This window comes from Geotrypetes seraphini, chromosome 17 (assembly GCF_902459505.1).
Source record: "Geotrypetes seraphini chromosome 17, aGeoSer1.1, whole genome shotgun sequence".
Classification (NCBI taxonomy): domain Eukaryota; kingdom Metazoa; phylum Chordata; class Amphibia; order Gymnophiona; family Dermophiidae; genus Geotrypetes; species Geotrypetes seraphini.
The window spans coordinates 17238273-17260960 of record NC_047100.1 but is presented as its reverse complement, the minus strand read 5'-3'; the positions used below and the strand labels follow the sequence as shown (position 1 = coordinate 17260960).

Genomic DNA, 22688 nt, shown 5'->3' with positions numbered 1-22688 from the left:
TTTGTACCCTCACTGCATATGTACAATCTTCAGATAATTTTTGTTAGCAGCAACAAACTTCACAGTGTACCGCTGTATACAAATACAATTTTGCTATGTTATTGCTATTTTGGCCTGAAGCCAAGCAGGTGAGAATGAAGGGGGAATGCTCCCACTCTATCCCACTGGACTATCTGGGAATCCCTGGGGTCAGTCCTGGTGGTAGGCATTAGGGTCCAGAAAGTCACAGTCTGCTAGTTATTTGGCTTGGAAGAGGGCAAATCGTCATATCTTTTAAACACTTCAGACAGCAGCCATGTACTGGATTAGTGGACATGTAACACCAGCTTTTAAGATGGTATTAACTGCAGCTGCATACTCAACTGGCTGGTTTTAACATGTGGTAGTTATTAAAATGGGTCCATGCTAACATCTACTGTTTGATAAAACCCACGCTAGCTACTTAATGAGGCCTGGTAGAAAGGCACCTATGTTTTCTAACATACACATTAAAATCAACAAACATTAACACAATAGCAAACTCCTAAAAGAAATCATCTCTCATCCTTTCACAACAGTATATTCAATTCCACCACCATCTCAGAAGAGGGAGTTTTCCCTTTTGGCCTTCAGATTTAATAGGCACTTCCAGCCAGGACATGTAGTTTCTTTTCAAACTTATCTATTACTTCATGCTGATACTCCAATTTTGTAACCACAAGCTTCTTCAAATGAGAAAAAACTTTCATAATTCTCTCCACAGATGGTCCTTCCAAATCTTGATTTTCCTCCAACATTACAAGTCCTCTTTAGCAGGATTTACAAGTAGAGGTGGAAAAAATAGCTTACAACAGTTTAAGTACAAAAGATTGTCTCAAGTTACCACTCTCCCCTCTGGAATGGCAATATATATAACAAATTTAAATATATAACTAAATTACAAGTTGATAAACCACAATTCCACTCAAGATAAAAAAAAAGTTTTAATATATTTTATGTTGCTGCTCTGTGGATTGCTGAACACCAGAGGGCACCACATACAATATGTTCTGATCCAACTTTTGTATTATTGTTTGAGGCAGTGGCTTAGCCAGAAATGACTTTTTTTGGTAAGGCCTAAGGGTAACATGGGTAGAGGAAAGAAATTAATTCACTAGCTCTCATACACAAATATATTCTCTCCCTCATCAGCCTGACTCCAGTGCTTTTCCCTGCTTCCTACCTCCCCCAAAATCCAAGGCTAAATTGTCCTGCATGAGTCAAATGAAGGACCACCATGGCTCCTTCTCAGACCTGTGTGAACCACCATCTTCTTCCAGCTACACAGGTCAATATCACTGCTTCCTTCTGGTGGGTGGCCCATAGTCAAATCCTTTGGTCAGTTAAAAAAAAAAGCCTTACATTAACTGCAGTAGCAAATGCCAGGAGAAGCTAAACAGAACTGGAAACGTCTAATTTACTCCTTACCGCTAATACTTTATGTTTTCATAATCAACTGTTAGCTTTTTATTAAAGTCACTGTCTCTCCACACCCTAACTAAAAACATTCCTCCCATCTCAAACCCACCCATCAGATCCGGAACACAAGACAAAGGGATTCAAGACAAAGTTGGACAAGGTGAGGCTGGACTCATTTAGAGCACTGGTCTTTGACCTGGGGGCCGCCGCGTGAACAGACTGCTGGGCACGATGGACCACTGGTCTGACCCAGCAGTGGCAATTCTTATGTTCTTACTGCTGTCTCAGAAGATAGCTCTCAAAACAGCAGCACACCTTGAAAAGCAGAGTGGGGCTGTTCCACCAGAGACTGCACACTTCACCCTGTTGCTGGCAATCTGAGAGCTTTTTGAAAGTTAAAAAAAATTATCTAATGTTTCTGATTAATATATTTTTTTAAATCAATTATACAGTAACCAAAACTAGGAAATCATAGATTTATAGGTTCTTACAGTGTGACAATCCTAAAGCTACATTATAAACTACCTCGTATATGTATCTGCACAATGAGCACTAACATTACATGAAGCTTTTAAACTATAATAGCAAAACAAAAGAAACATCTGAAAAACAATCTTCAGAAACAGCTCAACCTTACGTTCTTTGATTTATCTCAAGTATGAAGTGTTTCCACTCACAGATGTGGGGTGGGGGAAGATCAACCTCATTCATGCACCTTTTTCTCAGACGAAACCAATTTTGAGGCTTAACCGCTTTTGCTAAAGTATATGACACAGAGTATAAGGATGAGAAATGAGTCAGGTGATCAGAGGTGACCAATCAGGCAGAACTGGAGCCTTTTAGAACCCATATTTTCCAATCCAGTAGAAAGCATGATCAAATTTGGAAAGACACACTGTCCCATCCTTCATATATACAATACGAGTAAAAGCATACCATAAAATAAGAAACTCAGAAAGTCAATATAAATATATCAATGAAGCTTGATCCACGAAGAACATTCTCTCTTTTCATGGAATAATCATTTGATATCTCAAGTTCATTGCATGTAATATGGCTGTCATTAAACTGCTAAATGTTATACTTACTCTGTTCGCCGTCGAGCTTCCAGGCCTTCTGGCAGAAAAAGTTTTACTGTGGACACTATACATCCATGAGTAACTGTAAATGGAAAAGAGCTTGCGTGATACAAAGAAGAAAATGAAATGAAGGCCTTATCATTCAATGATTACATCAAGATTTACAGGAATCCAAAAGAACATATGGTACTATCTATAATGATAAAGCACTGCTGACTCTTAGATCAACGACAAATACAAGACAGGGTTGACCTTGAATCCAGTTCATCAGCAATTGGTTTAACCCTTTATTTGGCATTGTTGCTCAGAAGCAACATGTGTCTTCTATGACTCTTATGGGAGATCTGCATCTCCAAATGCCTATTACTTGACACTGTTGCTATTCTTCAACATCAAGTTACGTAAAGCAGCCGTTTCACCATCTGACAATCGGCCAATTAAAGGGTTAACACTAAAGTCAAAAAATTTAGCTACGAAGAGGTGCTGAAATATTTTCAGCCCAACCAAGAAGAGAAGGATGTGGAGCCATGAAACTTACAAGTTATTCCATATATTCACCCCTAAGTTAAACACACTTGGATCATCATCATGTCTGAAGTTTCTGTAAACCTTCCAAAAAATACTCAGATGTCTGGTCACTGAAATACTGCTCTGCTGCTGCAATCACCTCTGAATCACTCGAAAATTATCGCCCCTTCAAACTCTTTTTAAGGTATGGAAACAGAAAATAGTCAGATGGAGCAAGATCTGGCGAGTAGGGTGGATGGTCTTTGTACTGAAACCCCATCTGCGTCAAAACATCCATCACTTTTCCAGCCTTGTGAGCAGGTGCATTGTCTTGCAAAAAGAGAACTCCCTTCCACAGCTTCTCTCTCCTTTTTTCTTTCAATGCCTCCTTCAATTGGCACAGCAAGTTTCAGTAGTATTCTGCATTAACTGTTTGACCCCCTTGGAAGAAAGTCATTACAACACTTTCCTGATCTGAAAACACTGTGGCCATGACCTTTCCTGTTGAGTTTTAGGTCTTGAATTTCCTTGGCCTTGGTGAATCTGAGTGCTGCCATTGAATGGACTGTTATTTTGTCTTAGAATCATAGTGGTGTAATGAAAAAATTGGCACCAACTCATTGAAAATGCTGCAAAATCAAATTGGAAGTGTCCACTCAATATTGTTTTTAGTCGGCATTCAAACATTTGGGCACCCACTCGGCTGACAGTTTCTGCACATTCAGATGCTTGTATATTATACACCCAACACACTCTCTGGATATCTGTAGTGTCTCAGCAATTATTTTAGCAGATATTCACTGCTCTGCCAAAATCAGGTCATGGGCATGGTCAACAATTTCAGGAGTTGACACAGTTTGAGGCCTGCATCTTCGGTTTTGAAATCTCCACGGTGAAAGTTTGCACACCACTTCTTCACTGTGGAGTATGATGGACATTTATCACTCAATGCTGCATCACACATTCATGGATTTCCTTCGGAGTTTTCTTCTGCAAGAATAGGAACTTCATGACAGCTCAGAGTTCCACACTTGAAAATTCCACACTTTTCATTGACATGGTTCAATCCAAGATCTGAAACAATGCCAAAACACAGCATTATGATTCTGCAAATTGGCACTTTGCAAAATAGAATAACACTCTTTTCAGCTACAGTGGCAAAATAATGCTCAGAATTTAGGAAGTTGGTTGGGCTGAGAAGTTTTCAGCATCTCCCATAAAAGCATGAGAGGGATTTGGTACAAATCCTATTGCTTTGAGTCAGTTATGCATGTGCGGTGGTTCAGTGGTTCTGCACTAATACAGTTGTTCAAACACACAGGAGTAATTCCTGGGTCTGACTTAGGATGCTGCAGAGATGGTGTTCACAGCCTCCTGGTAGGGGAGGGAGTTTATCACTTACTGGCCACAGTTTACTTGCACCAGGTTCCAGAAAGTGCTGCAGTTTGTGGCTGCAATGGCTGAGCTGGGGAGTTTAAAAGTAAAAAGCAATGGCTATATCCCTACGTAATAATTTTGAAGAAACAAATGTTTTTATGCAAATTGTCTCAGGCATGGTGGAATCTATAAGCAGCAGCATTTTAAACTTCCACTGCAGCTGACAGTAAAGCCTATAAAAACTGGCAGCCTGTATTTTGTTCCACAATAGTATTCTAATAATGTAAATTATACAGTAATGTCTTACCTGTAGCGATTTTCTTCATAACACAATCACAACTGAAAAGAGTCATCCTGTTGGGCTGTTACAGCCACAAAAACTTCTCCCGCGGTTTAAAGTCTAAACTCATGTGCTACTAGAAGCCATTATAGCAAGTGAGAATACACATCGCCTCCATTCATTTGTTAAAGAAGGCATAAAAAGAACAACAGGTAGTACCTAAAAAGGGAAGGCTGTATGACTCTCCGAAAAGAAAAGAAATAAGCCACTATCCTTTTCCCAAAGACAACAAGACTGAATTGGATCAAACTGATAGGCAAGTTAAGGCTTTATTTGGCAATATTGCTCAGAAGCAACATGTGTCCTCTATGGCTCTTATGGGAGATCTGCATCTCCAAATGCCTGTTACTTGGCACTGTTGCTCTCATTCAACATCAAGTTACATAAAGCAGTCGTTTTCACCATCTGCCAATTAAAGGGTTAAAGATTCTATACAACCCCCCCCCACCCCCCCCAAAAAAAAACCCCAACTTGCAAAATACAGCGGGGAGCCTAGCTTTACCTAGACCAAGATTCGGTAGTTTTGACTTATTGGAAAGCGTAACAAACTAGAAACCAGGTGACCAGGGTTCTAATCCTGTTTTGCCTTGTGACCTTGGTAAGTCACTTATGAGAAAATGTTGACTGTTCACTTTAAGGTAAAAATTTACAGATATTTTACACTTGCTGAATTTATTTTGCACAAAACTTCAAACAGTGATGCACATAAGTAATTTCACTATGAAAACTGCTGCAAATACTAAGCAGCTGCAAGCCTTTGCACCTGCTTTTTGTGTGGATACGAATTTTTATGAAAGATAATCCAGGCAGATTTTAAGCTTCTATTTTCTGATCTCATTCAACTCCCCCTCCCCCCCAGCATCACTTCCACTGACGACTACTAAAAATACCTACACTGTGGAACACTACTTGCACTTTTAATCGGATTAGAACATACTTGTCATACCAGGTCAGATCTTAAGTGCCAGTATTATGATTCTAACAGCAGCCAAGCAAGGTCACAAATACCTGCCAGAATTCCAAAAGTAGCAAGATTACGTTACCTACTTTCACGGATGATCAGTGGTTTTCCCTGGGACCACCTGCCAGGTGGCACTTGTCTGATGGCACATAAAAATTGCCATACTGTGTCAGGCTGAAGGTCCATCAAGCCCAGAATCCTGTTTCCAACAGTGGCCAACCCAGATCCCAAGTACCTAGCTAGATCCCAAATAGTAAAACAAATTTTATCCTGCTTATTCTAAGAAGAAGAAGTGGATTTTCCTAAGCCATCTCAATAATAGCCTATGGACTTCCCTTTTAGGAAATTATCCAAACCTTTTTAAAATCCCGCTAAGCTAACTGAATTCACCACAAACTGGTAATAAATTCCAGAGTTTAATTACACATTGAGTGAAGAAATATTTTCTCTGGTTTGTTTTAAATCTACTACTTAGTAGCTTCATCATATGCCCCCTAGTCCTAGTATTTTTGGAAAGAATGAACAAGCGATTTACATCTATCCTTTCCACTCCACTCAGTATTTTATAGATCTCTATCATATCACCCCTGTGCCGTTTCTTCTCCAAGCTGAAGAGCCCTAGTCGCTTTAGCCTCTCCTCATAGGGAAGTCGTCCCAAACCTTTTATCATTTTCACCGCCCTTCTCTGAACCTTTTCTAATTCCACTATATCTTTTTGGAGATATTGTGACCAAACTGCATATAGTATTCAAGTTGTGGTCGTACCATAGAGCAATACAAGGGCATTATAACATTTTCATCTTTGTTTTCCATTCCTTTCTTCCATTCTATTTGGTTTTTTAGCAGCCACCGCACATTGAGCTGAAGGTTTCACGTATCCTCAACAATGACCCCTAGATCTTTTTCTTGGGCATTGACTACTAACATAGAACCCGGCATCATGTAGCTAGCTACAAGTTCAAGTTCCTCTTTCCCACACGCATTGCTTTGTGCTTGCTCACATTAAACATCATAGAAACATAATGGCAGATAAAAGCCAACTGGCCCATCTAGTCTGCCCATTCGCAATAACCTTTATCTCTTTCTCTCTCCGAGAGATCCCACGTGCCTATCCCAGGCCCTTTTCAATTCAGACACAGTCTCTGTCTCCACCACCTCTTCTGGGAGACTGTTCCATGCATCTACCACCCTTTCTGTAAAAAAGTATTTTCTTAGAAAAAAAGTATTTGCTTAGATCAATCTACCTCTTAACTTCATCCTATGCCCTCTCATTGCAGTTTCCCCTTTCAAATTAAAGAGACTCAACTCATGCACATTTATATTACATAAGTATTTAAACGCCTCTCTCATATCTCTCCTCTCCCGCCTTTCCTCCAAAGCATACAGATTGAGATCTTTATTAAGCCTGTCCCCATACGCCTTGTCATGAAGACCACACACCAATTTAGTAGTCTTCCTCTGGACCGACTCCATCCTTTTTATATGTTTTTTGAAGGTGCGGCCTCCAGAATTGTACACAATATTCTAAATGAGGTCTCACCAAAGTCTTAAACAGGGGCATCGATACCTCCTTTTTCCTACTGGCCATACCTCTCCCTATGCAACCTAGCATCGTCCTTCTAGCTTTTGCCGTCACCTTTTCAACCTGTTTGGCCACCTTAAGATCATTATATACAATCACACCCAAGTCCTGCTCTTCTGTCATGCACATAAGTTCTTCATCCCCTAAACTGTAAAGTTCCCTTGGGTTTTTGCAGCCCAAATGCATGATTTTGCATTTCTTACCATTAAATTTTACCTGCCAAATCTCAGGCCATTCTTCAAGCTTCCCCAGGTCTTTCTTCATGTTGTTCACACCATCCGGTGTGTCTACTCTATTGCAGATTTTGGTATCATCTGCAAAGAGGCAAATCTTATCCGACCACCTTTCAGCAATATGCAAAGTCTAGAGAGTGACACAAGGACAATTTTTTCCCATCCCTTCGAGTTTTGTCGCTGTCCCTGCCCCATTCCTGTAAGCTCTGCCTTAACAGCACAACACTCGAACACTTATGATTTTAAAGTGTTTGAGACTTGTGCTGATGAGGACAGAGCTTGCACGAAGTTTCAAGTTTATGAAAAATTTGATTAATCGCTTATTCAAAATTCTAAGCGATGTACAAAAAGTAAAATTACAAATTTCTGGGAGAAATAAAACAAACGAATAAGACTAACCTAATAAAACAAACTAAACAGAAGGAAGAGATAGGGAAAGAAATACAAATTGTTGATAGTAAATAAGACAAGTAAGGCAAAAACAAGGAGGGTGAAAGTGGTAGACTTAAAATAAGTCGGGAAGTAAGATTCATTAGAGCAGGGACAGGAAAATGAGTTCCTGCAGGAACAGGGAAAAATTTGTCTCCGTATCATTCTCTAGCCCAGTCTTCCAGTCTCACAAGGTCCTCTTGCAATTTTTCACAATCCTCTTACAATTTAACAACTTTGAACAACTTTGGGTCACGACAGGATTGTACTTTCCTTTTCCCCTTCTATTTCTCTTCTTAATACAATCTTCCATCTCACGTAACTCAAGGCCACAACTACCCATTTCTACTTTTATCACCTCACCAGCCATTTTGTCTTCTACCTTCTTCTCAGTTCTGAAGCTTCAACATTTTTCTCCCTTTCATGCAGACATTTCCATTCTGTTCTAGCACATCTCATCTTTATCACTATCACCATGTTTTCCCTACTCTTCTATGTACTCTCCTGCTCCTTCACCTCCTATCTGCTGGAGATATCAACCCCAATCCTGGCCCTCAAAATCAATCCCCACCCTATCTATGTAGGTCAAGCCATATGTCCAATTTTATTTCAATTCCTTTCAGTCATCCCTCTTCTTTTCGTTTCTCATGTGCCCTGTGGAATGTCTGATCTGCCTCCAAAAAACTATTCTAGATTTATAACCTCCCTCTCTCCTATTCTTCGAGACTTGGCTTCTCCTCCTCAGTTGCTGCTCTCTGTCATGGAGGTTACCTTTACAGTTCCAGTTAAATCATTTATATTTCACTATTGCGAACAAATAGTTCATGGCAGATTACATACAAGTACGCTCCTCTGGCACACAATTTGTGCACTCATGGCACGAATAAGGGATAAAAGAGCCCCAGGCTCCATTCCCACCAGTTTTGAGGCAAAATGAGAAGTTTTGGACCTGCAGGAAACTTTTGAAAAAGAAATTGTTAAAATCCACGATCCACCGGCAGGATTTTGGCGCCAAAAACCACAAAAAAATGGCAAAATAAAAACCAAATCCAAGGAATTTAAGATTTTAGAGGTGGGAGTGCATAGGGGAACAATCAGAAACCACCAAATTTCAGATTTTCAGACCAAACCCTCACCCCCCATGCACTTCATAGGCTGTCCTAGCCTTATTTACTGTGACCTGTGCTAGCAATGTGCTGCAGCCTGCCTCATCTCTCAATAGTAGCTGGAAATGGAGAAGAAATCACTATGTCCCTCCAATGCGGGATCTTTGGGCTGCCAGTCGGACAAGGTGTCTGACTGAGCCCCTACTCCCACGGACCGACAGATACACAAAACCAGGAGGAGGATGCAAAAATGCAGCCAGCACCCTGCGAGACACCACTGAACTTCCTATGGATGCCCGACAGCCTATGCTTGATCAAACCCCTTCCAAGCAGTAGGTGAACAACGCTAACCAGGGACGGTCCCGAGCTCCAAAAATACTTCTGCGGGCTGGCTAACAGGTGCCACAAGGGATTGGCCTGTCAGCTGCACACAGCAGTATGCTTCTTCTCTATGTAGATAGAGTTGAATCCTAGAATCGGGAAGCTAAGAGCACCGAAAACTGAAGAAAAATAAGCAAAAAACTGACTAAAATAAAAGAAAGTCTTGTCACCTTGCTTTACATTTTTTGCCTTTTTCCTCCTGCTTGTATTTTCCTATCCTGATTTCTTTCTTCATCTCTCTCAGCTTTATGAAGTATTTAAGTAATTTTTGTGAGTTTCTCTTTTTGGAAAACGTCTATATTTTGTGAATACCTTTTTTTCTTTATTGTTTGCAGCCACCTGTTTGGAAAACCATATAGATTTCCTTTTCCTTTGCTTATAGAATCGTGAGTTTAAGTTCAAACAAATTGTCTTTTGCATCATATATTATTAACTTCATTTTTATATAAAAGCATTCTTGATAAATCAGCAAATGAGTCACTGTCCAGTAGGTGGTTCTGAATACAGCTAGAATTAACAAAAACAGGTTTCACAGATGACAAAGAGGTTTAATTCAAGGAAAGACACAATCTTTTTTTTAATGGAAGATTTTTACTAAAAGAGTGCTTGTGGGTCTTCATGTTGAACATTGTGTCTTTACATTTTCTCTTTGAATATAGATAGGCTTAAAGTGATTTGAGGAAACACCCAAAATGCAGCACAAATTATAACCCTGTAGCAAATGTAAACCTGAGGTAAGTTTTCAGTTCTGAGCATGCATGGGAGAGCCGGTATTTGCAGCAGAAGCACATCCAAGTGAATTAAGTGCTGCTGCAGGTGTGAATCAGGCGGAAGAAGTCTTTGCCTAGTGGGGCTTAGCATCCCCGCCAGCAAAAGGTAGTATTTCATTGTGGTGTGCGGCTGCGCAGAGAGGGGGAAGGGAGAAAGAATACAGAGAAATATAAATATGCATATAATTTCATATGCTTATTTTTCTTTTATTAACATCTGATTTATTCATATAGTGCATATCAATGGCGGTTATACTGTATAAGAGGTTTACATTCAGGTACTCAAGCATTTTTTCCCTTTCTGTCCTGGCAGGCTCACAATCTTTCTAATGTACCTGGGGCAATGGAGGATTAAGTGACTTGCTCAAGGTCACAAGAGGCAGCATAGGATTTGAACCTACAACCTCAGGGTGCTGAGGCTGTGGCTCTAACCACTTGGCCACTCTTTCCTACTTGAGGGAATGATGTAATTCTACAATATACACTGTATGGAGAAAAGTTTTGTCATTCATTATAATTTGATTAAATCTGCTGCTATAAGCTGAAATCTTTCAGAAAGATTTCTCTTCCATATGTGTTATGAAGAGCTTTCACTATCTGAATGGATTCTGTGTAAGTTATCATTGAGTTTCATTCATGACTCCGATTAAGGTAAACCTATCATGTGTTTCTTGTTTCTAAAAACTCCTCCTAGTGCACTGGTCATGGACTCCACTGTAAGTATTGGTTACTGGTTACGAGAGAGAAAAATCCATGCTGGTGCCAGATCTGCATTCCAGTGACAGCAGCTCTTGTTACGATGCTACTTGCAACAACCCTCACATTAACTTGACAGAGTCATATGTCAAATTGCACATATATTTGTTATGCTGCTCCATAAACAAATTACTTGACTACAGATGCCTGGCAGAGGCAGATAACTATAAGTAGAAACACTGCTGGCTTGGTCAATACATTTCCATCAATAAAGGCCATGACCCATGCATGTGTTCTTCTAAATAATAGTTTCAGGACTATTATGGCACTCATGCTGAAAGATAATAGCAGCTAGTATTCTTGTGCAGAATAGTAGAAGGGTAAATATGTATTTTACCATGCACAGCCTCATCCATATATTGATTTATATAAAACCCATACTAATTACATATAGGCATTTTTTTAAATGTATATACTGCTTTTCTGTGGTACAATCAAATAGGTTAACACCTTGCATTTGGGCACTTTCACTCTTACAATCTAAGTTTTGTACCTGGGGTAATGGAAAGTTAAGTGACTTGCCCAGGGTCACAAGGAGCCACAGTGGGGAACTGAACCTTGTTCCCCAGGTTCTCAACCCACTGCATTAACCTTTAGGCTACTCTTCCACTCTAGCATGTGCCAAACTCGTTAGCAAACCATAGTAAAAGGACCCTCTAGTAATTTAATAACTGGCAAGTATATAGCAAGAAGAAAAATTGGATCGATTCTCTTACCTTTCCGGGTGTTCTCAGTCACATCTACCCCAAACTGAATAACATCACCAGAAAGAATCTCACATGGTGGACTTTCTTCTGACCCTCGACTCAATCGCTGACTATTTATAAAAGTTCCATTACTGCTCTTAGTGTCTTGAAGGTAGAACTGAAAAAGAACGAAACATATCAAAATAAGCCAACTGCAAAGCTGATGAATTAATGGTTAAAGGGAAGAAAATGGTATAGCAAATCATAATAAACCATAACAAAATTAATAAATCGTTCCAAAGTTTCATTTGATGTAGCAATTGCTCGTGCCTACTACCTATGGAAAATTCAGGAAACGCCTAAATACACATCTGTTCTTAGGAAACCAACCTATACAATCTTAGTCCTCAACAAACGATCTCTAGAACTATCAATCACTAAGTCTGTACTTTGTTTATTCCATTCAATCTGTAACATTTCTAATCATTGTAAACCACATAGAACTTCACGGTCCTGCAGTATATAAATTGTTATTATTATTATTACATATGCTGTGTTCATCAATAGCACTTAGCAGTTGCTTGTTATAACAAAATCCAGCTAAGGCCTGCTTTTCTTTCCCAATTCATAATTATTATCTCTGCTTTATACCAAAGCAGAGCTGCTTCCGGACCATCTACCACAAAATCTTGCATCATAATCAGTCAAATGTAATGTATTTTAATTATACACCACTTATAGCTGTATAGTATTACGTATACTGTCAGTGTTACACAAAAATAAAATCAGAAATATGCTAAAGCCCTGCTCTGTGATGTCGGAGATCCAATTCTCTGTTTCCAACAGCTACACATACGAAGTCACCAACCTGATGTGAAAATGTAACAAATAGAGATGGGTTTTGGAAATATTGCTAATAGGCTAATATTTACACAAGAAAGCACCAAAAATGCATAGTGATCAACCAAAGGAAATCTGAAGTCCCAAGTTAGTAGGGTGCTTTATTAATAATAATAATATAATAACTTTATTATTCTTTACTGCTGCAATCTGACTACTTCTCAGTGGTTTACATCAAAGAGAAACTGGACAATCAGTAAAGTACAAAATATAAATAGTAACAGTACAGTATATTTCTAAAGGATATTCAAAATAGAATTATTGCAATTAATGTAATTTCTATTTAGGAAATGTAATATCCTCATAATAGATTAAGTTATAGTTTTTGGTGGAATTCATTGTGCCATATTTTTAAAATGGAGAAAATAATAGCTGTCCAACGAGGAAGTTATGAAAAGTTTATGGAGGTCTGGGAGCCATTAACAAATTATTGTAAGGATTAAACATAACTGAGTAATTAATAATTTATTTCTCTCCTTTTGATTATTGAAGTATAAGGGGGGAGGGGGGAGAATTTTATATGTATAAAATTATATGATTATATTGGAAGAAGGATGGAAGGGCGAAGTTATTGTTTGATTTCAGTGAATGTATGATTAATAAGTATTATTATAGTGTATATGATTGTTTAATGAATTACTTATTGAAAGTCTTAAAATGAATAAAGAAATAAAAAAATGGAAATGTATCTATCAAATAGTACAGTTTTAATTTCTTTCCAAAAAGCGTCGCAGGTCATCTTAGCTACACTAATGTAATTACCAAACCAGGACTGCTGTTTACTTGCTTGAAACATAGAAGTCATATCCAACTTCTTAGCAGTCATGAAAACAATATTGGTATCTTGCTGACATAATATTTTATCTGTTATTTGAATATTTTTCCATGCTATTAGGTATCATTCACATTTTGCTGACATTTATCATATTTCTGTTATACGATTGTTAAGACTATGGTGCTAACCTTGTTTTGCCATATACCACTAATGCAAAAATTCAACAAATTCTCTACAGAATCAATTTGTATTCTTTCCAACCCAACAGAAGCTGGAAAGCACCACACAGAAAGGGTTAAGAGCATCTGTTTATTCTTGCTATACTGCCTTCTGTGGATTATGGTCATCTGTGGGCAAAAAAAAGCAGAAAGTGGAACCAGGTCCTGGACTTTCAGGAGTTAAAATATCAACATTTATTGGTGTCGTAAAACAAATCAGTACAGAATGTCAAAAAGATAACATAAAAATCACACAGATGTCAACATCTGTGGGAAAAACAACTTTCCAAAGATTTAACAGAATGGGATGAAACTTGCTATGTGGGAAAAACTTGTTAAAAATACATATCACGTTTGAAAATAGGCTAGATGGTATCAAGAGCTCAAAAACCATCCCCCCAAATAGACCAAGGCATTTCTATAGGAGAAAAGGGAGTTCCAGTTTCTATAGCATAAAAAGCTTATATATAATGAATCACAGTCAGTGGTATACCAAGAGTGGGACAGGAAGGGCGGTCCGCCCTAGGTGCATGCTGTAAGGGTGTGCACAGCTGGCACACTGAGTCCGCAACCTTCCGCCCTACTCTGCCGCAGCTGCTTTCCTGAACCAGCAGCAGCAACAGTAAACTTTACATTCAGTCATCGTGGGACCTTCCTGCACATTCCCGTGGCTGCTGATCCACCCCATCTGACGTCACTTCCTTGTTCCAGAGCAGTTAGCAGCCACGGGACGCAGGAAGGTCCTGCGATGATTGAATTTAAGTTTACAGCCACTGCTGTTGGGATGCACAACCGGCACACCGGATTGGGAACCTCTCATGGCTGCCAGGTCACTCCCCTCCGATGTCACTTCCTTGTTCCGGAGCAGAGCTGGCAGCGTGGGGAGGTACAGCAAGGTTTAGTGATCATCGAAGATTGTGTTTACGTTTACAACCGCAACTACTGGTTTAGGAAAGCATACAGGAGCAGTGGAGAGGTGAGGGAGCAAGATACCCAATGGCACTGGGTGGAGGGAGGGAGAAGGGAGCAGGAGACTGGTATGGAAGGGTGGTGGAGCAAGAGAAAGGGGGAAGATGCTGATGGAATTGGTGTGCAGAGAGAGGGATAGAGAGACAGAAGGGGGAAGGATACTGGATGGAATTGGGTTGGAGGAAGAGAAAGGGGGCATATGCTTCATGGAAGTGGGTTGAAGGGAGTGAGAAGGGGCAGATGTTGATAGAAGAGGGGTGGATGGAGAGAGAAAGAAAGGGCAGACATTGGATGTTAGTGGGGAGGGGAAGCCTATGCTGGATGGAAGTGGGGATGGGAGAGAGAAGGAAGCAGATGCTGGATGGCAGTGGGGAGGAGACAGAGAAAGAGGGGAGCAGATGCAGGGGGGAAGAAAGAGGTGAACAGACGATAGAAGTGGACAGAGGAGAAGATGTTAGATGGAAGGGGTAGAGAAAGAGGGGATAAATAAAAAAGGGCATATGCTGGATGGGGGGGACGAGGATAAAGTTAGTGAAATACTGGAGGGAGGGAGGGAAAGAGGTGGCAAGCTGTAGGCAGATACAGTGAAAAAGGAAATTGAGGTTGGGTAATAAGAAAATAAATTGAGAAGAAAGACGAGGGAAGAAAAGGAAAGGAGAGAGTAAAATTGCCAGACCATGGAGGTGTGGGAGAAGGAAGGGAAGGAGAGAGATGCCAGATGAGGGAAGAAAAGGAAAGGAGAGAGTGAAATTGCCAGACCATGGAGGTGTGGGAGAAGGAAGGGAAGGAGAGAGATGCCAGATGAGGGAAGAAAAGGAAAGGAGAGAGTGAAATTGCCAGACCATGGAGGTGTGGGAGAAGGAAGGGAAGGAAAGAAATGCCAGACCATTGGGGAGGGGAGGGAAGAAAATGGATGCCATACCAATGGGGGTAGAGGGAGAGATGGAAGGGGGAGACAGACAAATTTCTGGAAGGAGCATTGAAGGAGAGAAGATGCCACATTGAAGGGACAGAGAGAGGGCAGACAGTGGATTTAAGGAAGATTGAAGAGAAGATGAGGAAAACATAAACCAGAGAAGACAAAGGTCGAACAAAAAATTTTTATTTATTTTTTTTTGTTTTAGGATAAAGTAGTATTGTAGCCATGTTGATAAATAGAAAATGGAAATCAGGTGATCCTTTTATTGGACTAATTGTAATACATTTTTGACTATTCAGAGACTAAAACCCCCTCGGGTCAGGTCAGAATACCATAACAGCAGTATATTTTACTGACCTGAGAAAAGAGGTTTTGGCCTCTGAAAGCTAATTGAAACATGTATTAGTCCAATAAAACGGTATCTTATTTTCCATTTTTGTTTTATTTTTCACCCCCTTTTATGAAGCCTTGACAAAATTAGCGCTGATGCTCATAGGAATTCTATGAGCGCCAAAGATTTTACTGTGATAAAAAAGGCTAAAGCAGCTTCATAAAGGGGGAGGGTTATTTGTTAATTTGTAAGATGATGATTGCTATTTCTCTGTTTTTTCAAATTAATCTGCATCACTGTTTCTGTGGTGTGGTGTTGAATGCAGAGTCCTATTCCTTGGTGGTTCAGTTTAACTTTTGTCCACATATTTCTATTTTAACCTCCCCTTTTATAAAACAATATCACAGTTTTTAGCGCTGGTTGCAGTGGTAACAGCTCCAGAATTCTATGAGCATCAGAGCTGTTACCACCGTGGCCAGTGCTAGAAACCATGCTACAGTTTTGTAAAGGGGAGGGGGGTTTAGTTTGTGATTACATATTTCATACTGGGCAAGGATGTTTTCTGTGTTCTGTGTGTACGAAAGACATGGTTCTCTGTTAGAATTGACTATGCAGCATCAATCTGTACTAATCTGGATGTTTACTTTTATACTGGGCGAGTATATAAGATGTTGTCTTTTCCTAGGTACATTCTTGTTGTGCAATGTGTGGATTGTTACCAAAAACCATGTTTTTCATATAGATGAGGGGGTGTCAAAAAAATGATGGGCCCTGGGTGTCCCATATGCTAGGGAGGCAGCATTTATCTGTGAAACGCTGGTCACCGTTGGTGTACCGATCAGTGAAGATAAGTGGATACTTTTCCTCTATCGTTTGAATTAAATTTTCAATGGCATAACACAGTACTGCATAAGGCTTTTACACAGAGTGAAGGTTTTTTGCCAATGAGGTAATTGCTCGACCTCCTCTTTGACCCGTTTTGGTAAGGTGGGAGGGCCCGATCTGAGGCTTTTTCCTTCATTTTTTGATTTGAGCTAGCCTATGCTATACTAGTTTTATATCACTGGACAGTACCATACTTTATATTGAAAGTGTTTATCTTATCATACATTTATCTTTCATAACATCTGGGTCAGTAGTGGCCATATGCTAGGTACGTCACTCATCACAGTAGTTAGGAATTTCTCACCCCCAAAGAAAGCTGTCCCTGTATCCCGAAAAACTACTTCCCACAACTGCCCTACCACACCACAAGCTGCCCAAAATCCTACCCCAATCCAAAAACTACCTCTAGAACTGCCCCATGCAACAAACTGCCCTACCATGTGTGTGTGTTTGATCTGTCTTGCCTTAGCTGTTGCAAAGTATGCCACCTGGAAGTAGCAGAAAAAACATTACAAATGCATGAATTTTATTTTATTTTTTTTAATCAATCACACATTTAGAGTATTTTTTGATGGGGTGTGGCCTGGAATTAGGCCTTTTGGAGGTAAACTCAAACAAGGGAGAATGAGAGACCTGCAGATAGTTTTTAAACTCTGAAAATATGTTTAGGCATGTTAGCTATCCTTCTATCATTTGGACATGATAATAAAAATCAATGGAACCCTGAAAAAATCCAAACTGCCAGTCCTGACCTCATCTAAAAAAGCTCTCCAACCTTTAAACCACAGGTATGTTCCTAGTTTGCCAATGTCTTAAACCAGCCTTGCTCAAGGCAACGGATATTAATTAGCAGTGCACTGACAACCAGTAAGAAAACAACCCAGGATTATTAGCCATTCTTCCAACAAATGTTAAGAAATGTTATGTGGCTGTAGCAGAGTATTAGAAAAAGCTATCTATTTTATATACTTTTGGAGTGAAACCTATCCTTCCAGAGGCAGCTAAAACCTGATTTTTCTATAAGGCTGGCTCAAGTATCCCTATAACAGTCCAAGAGCAGTAATTTAGAGTATGTGGTCAGTGCTTGTTTTGAGTGTGAATTTGAAACTGGCTATGAATGTGTAAGGAAGCTCATGTTAGCAGATAATTTTATAGTCAAACTAGAGGTACATGTTAAAAAATAAAAATTAAATGAAAACTACACCTCCCCCCCCCCCATTTTAACCCCTCGCACTGCTCCATCCCAGAAATCTAATATCTGCAACTAATCCTCCATCAACAAAACCGCCCTCCCTTCCAAACACTAGATCTTGCAAACTACCCCAAACCCAAAATCTATCCCCAAGGTAGCTGCCCCATCACCCTGCAAAATGCCCCACTTCTAATAAACTTACCCCACCTGCCCCACCACCCTGCAACAACTTTCCCCATACTGTTCCTACTCCCAAGAACTACCCCAAAGACACAGCACAGCACACAATACACAACAGAATCATACAAACATGATGGCAAATAAAGGCCAAATGGCCCATCCAGACTGCCCATCCGCAGTAACCATTATCTCTTTCTCTCTCCGAGAGATCCCACGTGCCTATCCCAGGCCCTTTTGAATTCAGACACAGTCTCTGTTTCCACCACCTCTTCCGGAAGACTGTTCCACGCATCTACCACCCTTTCTGTAAAAAAGTATTTCCTTAGATTACTCCGGAGCCTATCACCTCTTAATTTCATCCTATGCCTTCTCATTGCAGAGTTTCTCTGTGAACCATGCCTCTGTGAGCACCACTAAATCCAACTCCTCTTCTTCCATCACAGCTTCTAGATACAGAATGTCGTTTCCCATCCTTCGAGCATTAGTATATACTACTTTCCAGACATTGCCCCCTTTCCCATTCGTGTAGAGGTATTTACTTACCTAAGGGCTTATACTCAACCTGGCAGTCCCATCACTTCTAGTTTAAAACCCTCTTCAGTAAATTTGATAGATGCGCACCATCCATTGGAAGATCATCCCATGGTCCAGGAAGCCAAAACACTCTTGACGACACGATCCAGGTAACCATGCATTCATCTCCAAGATGCGAGCTTCTCTGCCCTGGCCTTTACCCTCGACAGGGAGGATGGATGAGAATACCACATGCACACCTGACTGCTTCACTTTCTCTGCCAGAACCACAGTCACTTTTGACACATTCACAGGGGTACCTGGAAGTATCGTTAGTGCCAATGTGGATGAGCAGCATCGGATAGTAATCAGACTTGACGAGTCTTGGCAAGCTTTCCGTAACATCTTGGATTTTGGCACCAGGCAGACAGCATACCTCTCGTGACATCATGTCTGGTCTGCAGATAGGTGCTTCTGTATCCCTCAGAATGGAATCGCCAACTATCACTACCTTATGCCTCCTAGTGGTCACGGATCCAGCAATTTTGGGGATTTCAAGTTTTGGTCCTTCCTCTTCTTGGGATGCTCTCATCTCCTCCACTTCCAGGACAGCATACTGGTTCTTCAGGTCAAGGGCGGGGGGAGTCACAGTACCAATCTTGCAGTGTTCCGTAATCTGAGTCCAACTGCCTTCCCTCAGCACAGCCTCTTCTTCCCCACTACTGGAAATCTTTGATGCTTCATACCAGGTTTAAAATTCATTCCCTAGCTGTGATGTACTGTATATTATTCAGATACACAGGCTCTGACGCACAAAAGGTTTCCGTGCCAGTAAAAACATAAGAATAGCCTTACTGGATCAGACCAATGGTCCATCAAGCCCAGTAGCCCGTGGCCTATCCAGGTCACTAGCACCTGGTCAAAACACAAGAAATAGCAATATTCCATGTTACTGATCCAGGGCAAGCAGTAGCTTCCCCCATGTCTTTCTCAATAACAGACTATGGACTTTTCCTCCAGGAAATTGTCCAATCCTTTCCTAAAACCAGTCTTACTGGCATGGAATTCTCCTGCTGATGCTCAAAAGGGTCACTGAGAACTCTATGCATCGCAAGGAACTCATTAATATTTAAATTAGCTCTCCTTGCAATGTACAAAAGGAAATGCTACCCCTCCATTTTTAGGGTCCCTATTTTCCTGATTTGCATGTGTTGTGCATGCATACAACACACGCACAACAGCTGCACCCCTTCTAAAAAAAAACCCCAAAAACTAACTCCCGTTTTCCTTCCCTCCCTGCTGATGGTGGCTCTGGAGCCGCCATCAGCTGAGAGCCAGCAGATGGGAGAGCAGTGGCTGCTGAATTAGCCGATTTACAGCTCCCCTACCTGCTCCAGAGCAGTGATCAGCTGATCAGGGTTTCCCCTGCCTGCTCTAAAGGACCTCAGGCCCCTCTCAGTGCATCCTAGGATGCACCGGGCAGGGCCGCCATTGGGCAGGAGTGAGTGGGCATCCCTCCTATTGGTCTTCTAAATAAGGTACAAGGGGTTGAAGGGGGGGGTCATAGGTGTCATGAATATCACAGGCTATAGCCAACTGGGAGGGAAAGAAGGATGGTCAAGCTAGGGGGGGGCAGTTCCTTGAGGGGGGAACCAGGTTCTCAAGGGGGGCACTGCCCAGCCCACTAGACCACCAGGGATTTTGTTTCTTGGAGGGATGGGAGAGGGGAAATCGACAGGGAGAGATCAGGGGTAAACCTCCTTTCAGCTGATTCGTGACTTCCCCTCAGAGCTGCGATCAGCTGATCATGGCTTCACCTGCCCGCTCCTACTTCAGAGCCAGAAGGGGAAAACCCCAATCAGCTGATGGCAGCTCTGGAACTGATTTGACAGCCACTTCTTTCCCCTCTGCTGGCTCTCAGCTGATCACAGCTCTAGAGCCACCAACAGCAGGGCAGAGAGAAAACACAGTGGCTGCAGGTAGGAGCTGTGCCTAGTGATTGCTCTTCTCAGCAAGCACCAGGCACAGTTCCTCCCCCTTTTACCAGGGCTGTTCCGCATAAAGAGTATGCATACAATTTACATGCTTCTTTGATGAGCATCACCCGGTAAAAAATAAAAAGCGCTTACATCACGGTATTTTTACTGTGGTGTAGGAGCTTTAAGCATCGGGCCCACAGTATATTTCATTTTCTTTATTTCTGCTTTGAAATTTTCTCTAGTCTATCCACAGCACTGATGGCTTAGGCAGAAACTCAGACTACAATTTCCTCCCAAAACTGGAAAGTATGCACTAAAGCTCTAGCTGATAGGTATCACCAATGAGTTGCCTCTGCACATATCCAGAGAAGAAAAGCCTGGCCTAGAAACCAAGCCCAAATCTTTCACACAACAAAAGCACAGTGCTGGCTGAGCCAACAGTTGGCCCAAAATAAATTCTATTTTAAAAGCAGTTTATAACTGTATAAAATTAAGTTTATTCTCTAGCCTTCACTTTCTGCTTCCTTCACATCAGAGTTAAGTGACAATGTAATTTTCAGACAACTAAATTTAGGAGAAAATATTCAAATAAAGAAGCAACTGAACGTATAGCGTTGATAGACTTGCTACAGCAAGATGACATCCATCACCATAGCTGCTAATTACTACTTCTCTGTCACCTATTTTCAGAGTTTGCCATGGTAACTCAGATCAGTAATTTGGACAATCAACTCTTTTTGCCATACAATACAGGTTTTTATTTCTCGAATTTAACTCTAGTTAATCTTAAATATTTTAGTCTTTCAAAGCAAATTGCCAACTAAATTAACATTTCCCTAAGCTGATCACAACTTCATGCTTACAAAAAACAATGCTATTACACCCAAAATGGAAAAATACTGATGATGATGGCAGATAGGCCAGCCTTGCAACTTAAAGGTTTGACTTCAAGGATACAACCTCTGCTTACCAACAAATATAAACACAGACGTAGCATTCAAAATCCTAAGGAAAGGGAATCCCAGTCATTGTGCAAAAATAATGCCTCGTCGCTGGATTTAGGGTACATGACTGCAGGGTTCTAAAAGAAGCCTTGGTGTCTGTCACTTCAATGGCTAAGTGGGTTGTGAGGCAATATCGAAGGGGATAAATCCCCAGGTAGATGTGAAAAGGGATCATGGTTCTGCAGTTCAAAAGAAGCAGATTCCAACTGAGTTGGAAGCCCAAACTAGAGAAAGAAAATATCATGCCAAAAAAATAAATGGCAGACAAGCATCATTATGCCTAGCAAGTCTGCCTTATTTTATTCCTGGGACAATGCCATGTAATACCATTTTGGCTAAGAACATGAGTTGCCATAGTGGGACAGACTGAAGGGCCATCCAGCCCAGGATCCTGTTTCCAACAGAGACCAGTACAGATCACAAGTACCTGGCAAGATCCCAAAAGAGTAATCTCATTTCCTTGCAACTAGAAACACTTGCTTTTACCATAATTTCTTGAGTTTCTTGATGCTAGGGTGTGTGTCAGTTGGCGGCGGGAGATATTGGGCATCTCTCCTGCTGCCGGGGGATGTGTTTGTTGGGAGGGAGAGATTGGGCCTGCTGCCGAGGGGGGTTGGGGGGAGATGTTGGTTGTCTGTGACGTGGCAGGAGAGAGAAGGCATCTCTCCTGCCAAACTTCAATTTGGGATTTTGTGTTTTAATTTTTATAAGTGCATGTCTAAACTAAACTAAGCTAAACCTTAAGTTTGTATACCGCATCATCTCCACAGAAGTAGAGCTCAGCACAGTTTACAGGAATTGATATGGAAAGGAACTCCAAAGAAAAGTGGAAGAACTTGGTACAGAGAAGTTTAGAGAGACTTAGTATATCGAAGAGGGAGAGGTCGTTACATTTTAGAGAAAAGCCATGTTTTTAAATGTTTTCAGAAGAGTTGGAGGGAGGTCAGACTCCGAAGCGGGATAGTAAAGCTGTTCCAGAGTTCGGTGATCCTGAAGAAGAGGGATATGTCCCTAATTTTCCTGGATGGGATGTGTTTTTCACAGTGCTATCACTGTACCAGAACCCCCGGACCAGTCACTGATTTTTGTCGCCAAAAGCCAACGCCGCTCTTGGAGAATGGCTCGGTGAGTTTTAAGAATCCACCGGAGTGCTCGTTTAAATATTGAAGAGCTCATTTG

General features: G+C 41.0%; 1 protein-coding gene across 25 annotated transcripts in view; it reads right to left on the bottom strand.

The window, feature by feature from the left end:
• SLMAP (sarcolemma associated protein) overlaps positions 1 to 22688 on the bottom strand; it is a 186834-nt gene that overhangs the window by 131388 nt on the left and 32758 nt on the right. For all 25 annotated transcript variants that reach the window (XM_033925848.1, XM_033925852.1, XM_033925847.1 and 22 more), the window contains exons 2-3: positions 11675 to 11822; positions 2526 to 2598 (exon numbers count right to left, since the gene is read on the bottom strand). In XM_033925848.1, coding sequence (XP_033781739.1) covers positions 2526 to 2598; positions 11675 to 11822 — 221 coding nt within the window. The remainder of the gene's footprint in view (positions 1 to 2525; positions 2599 to 11674; positions 11823 to 22688) is intronic.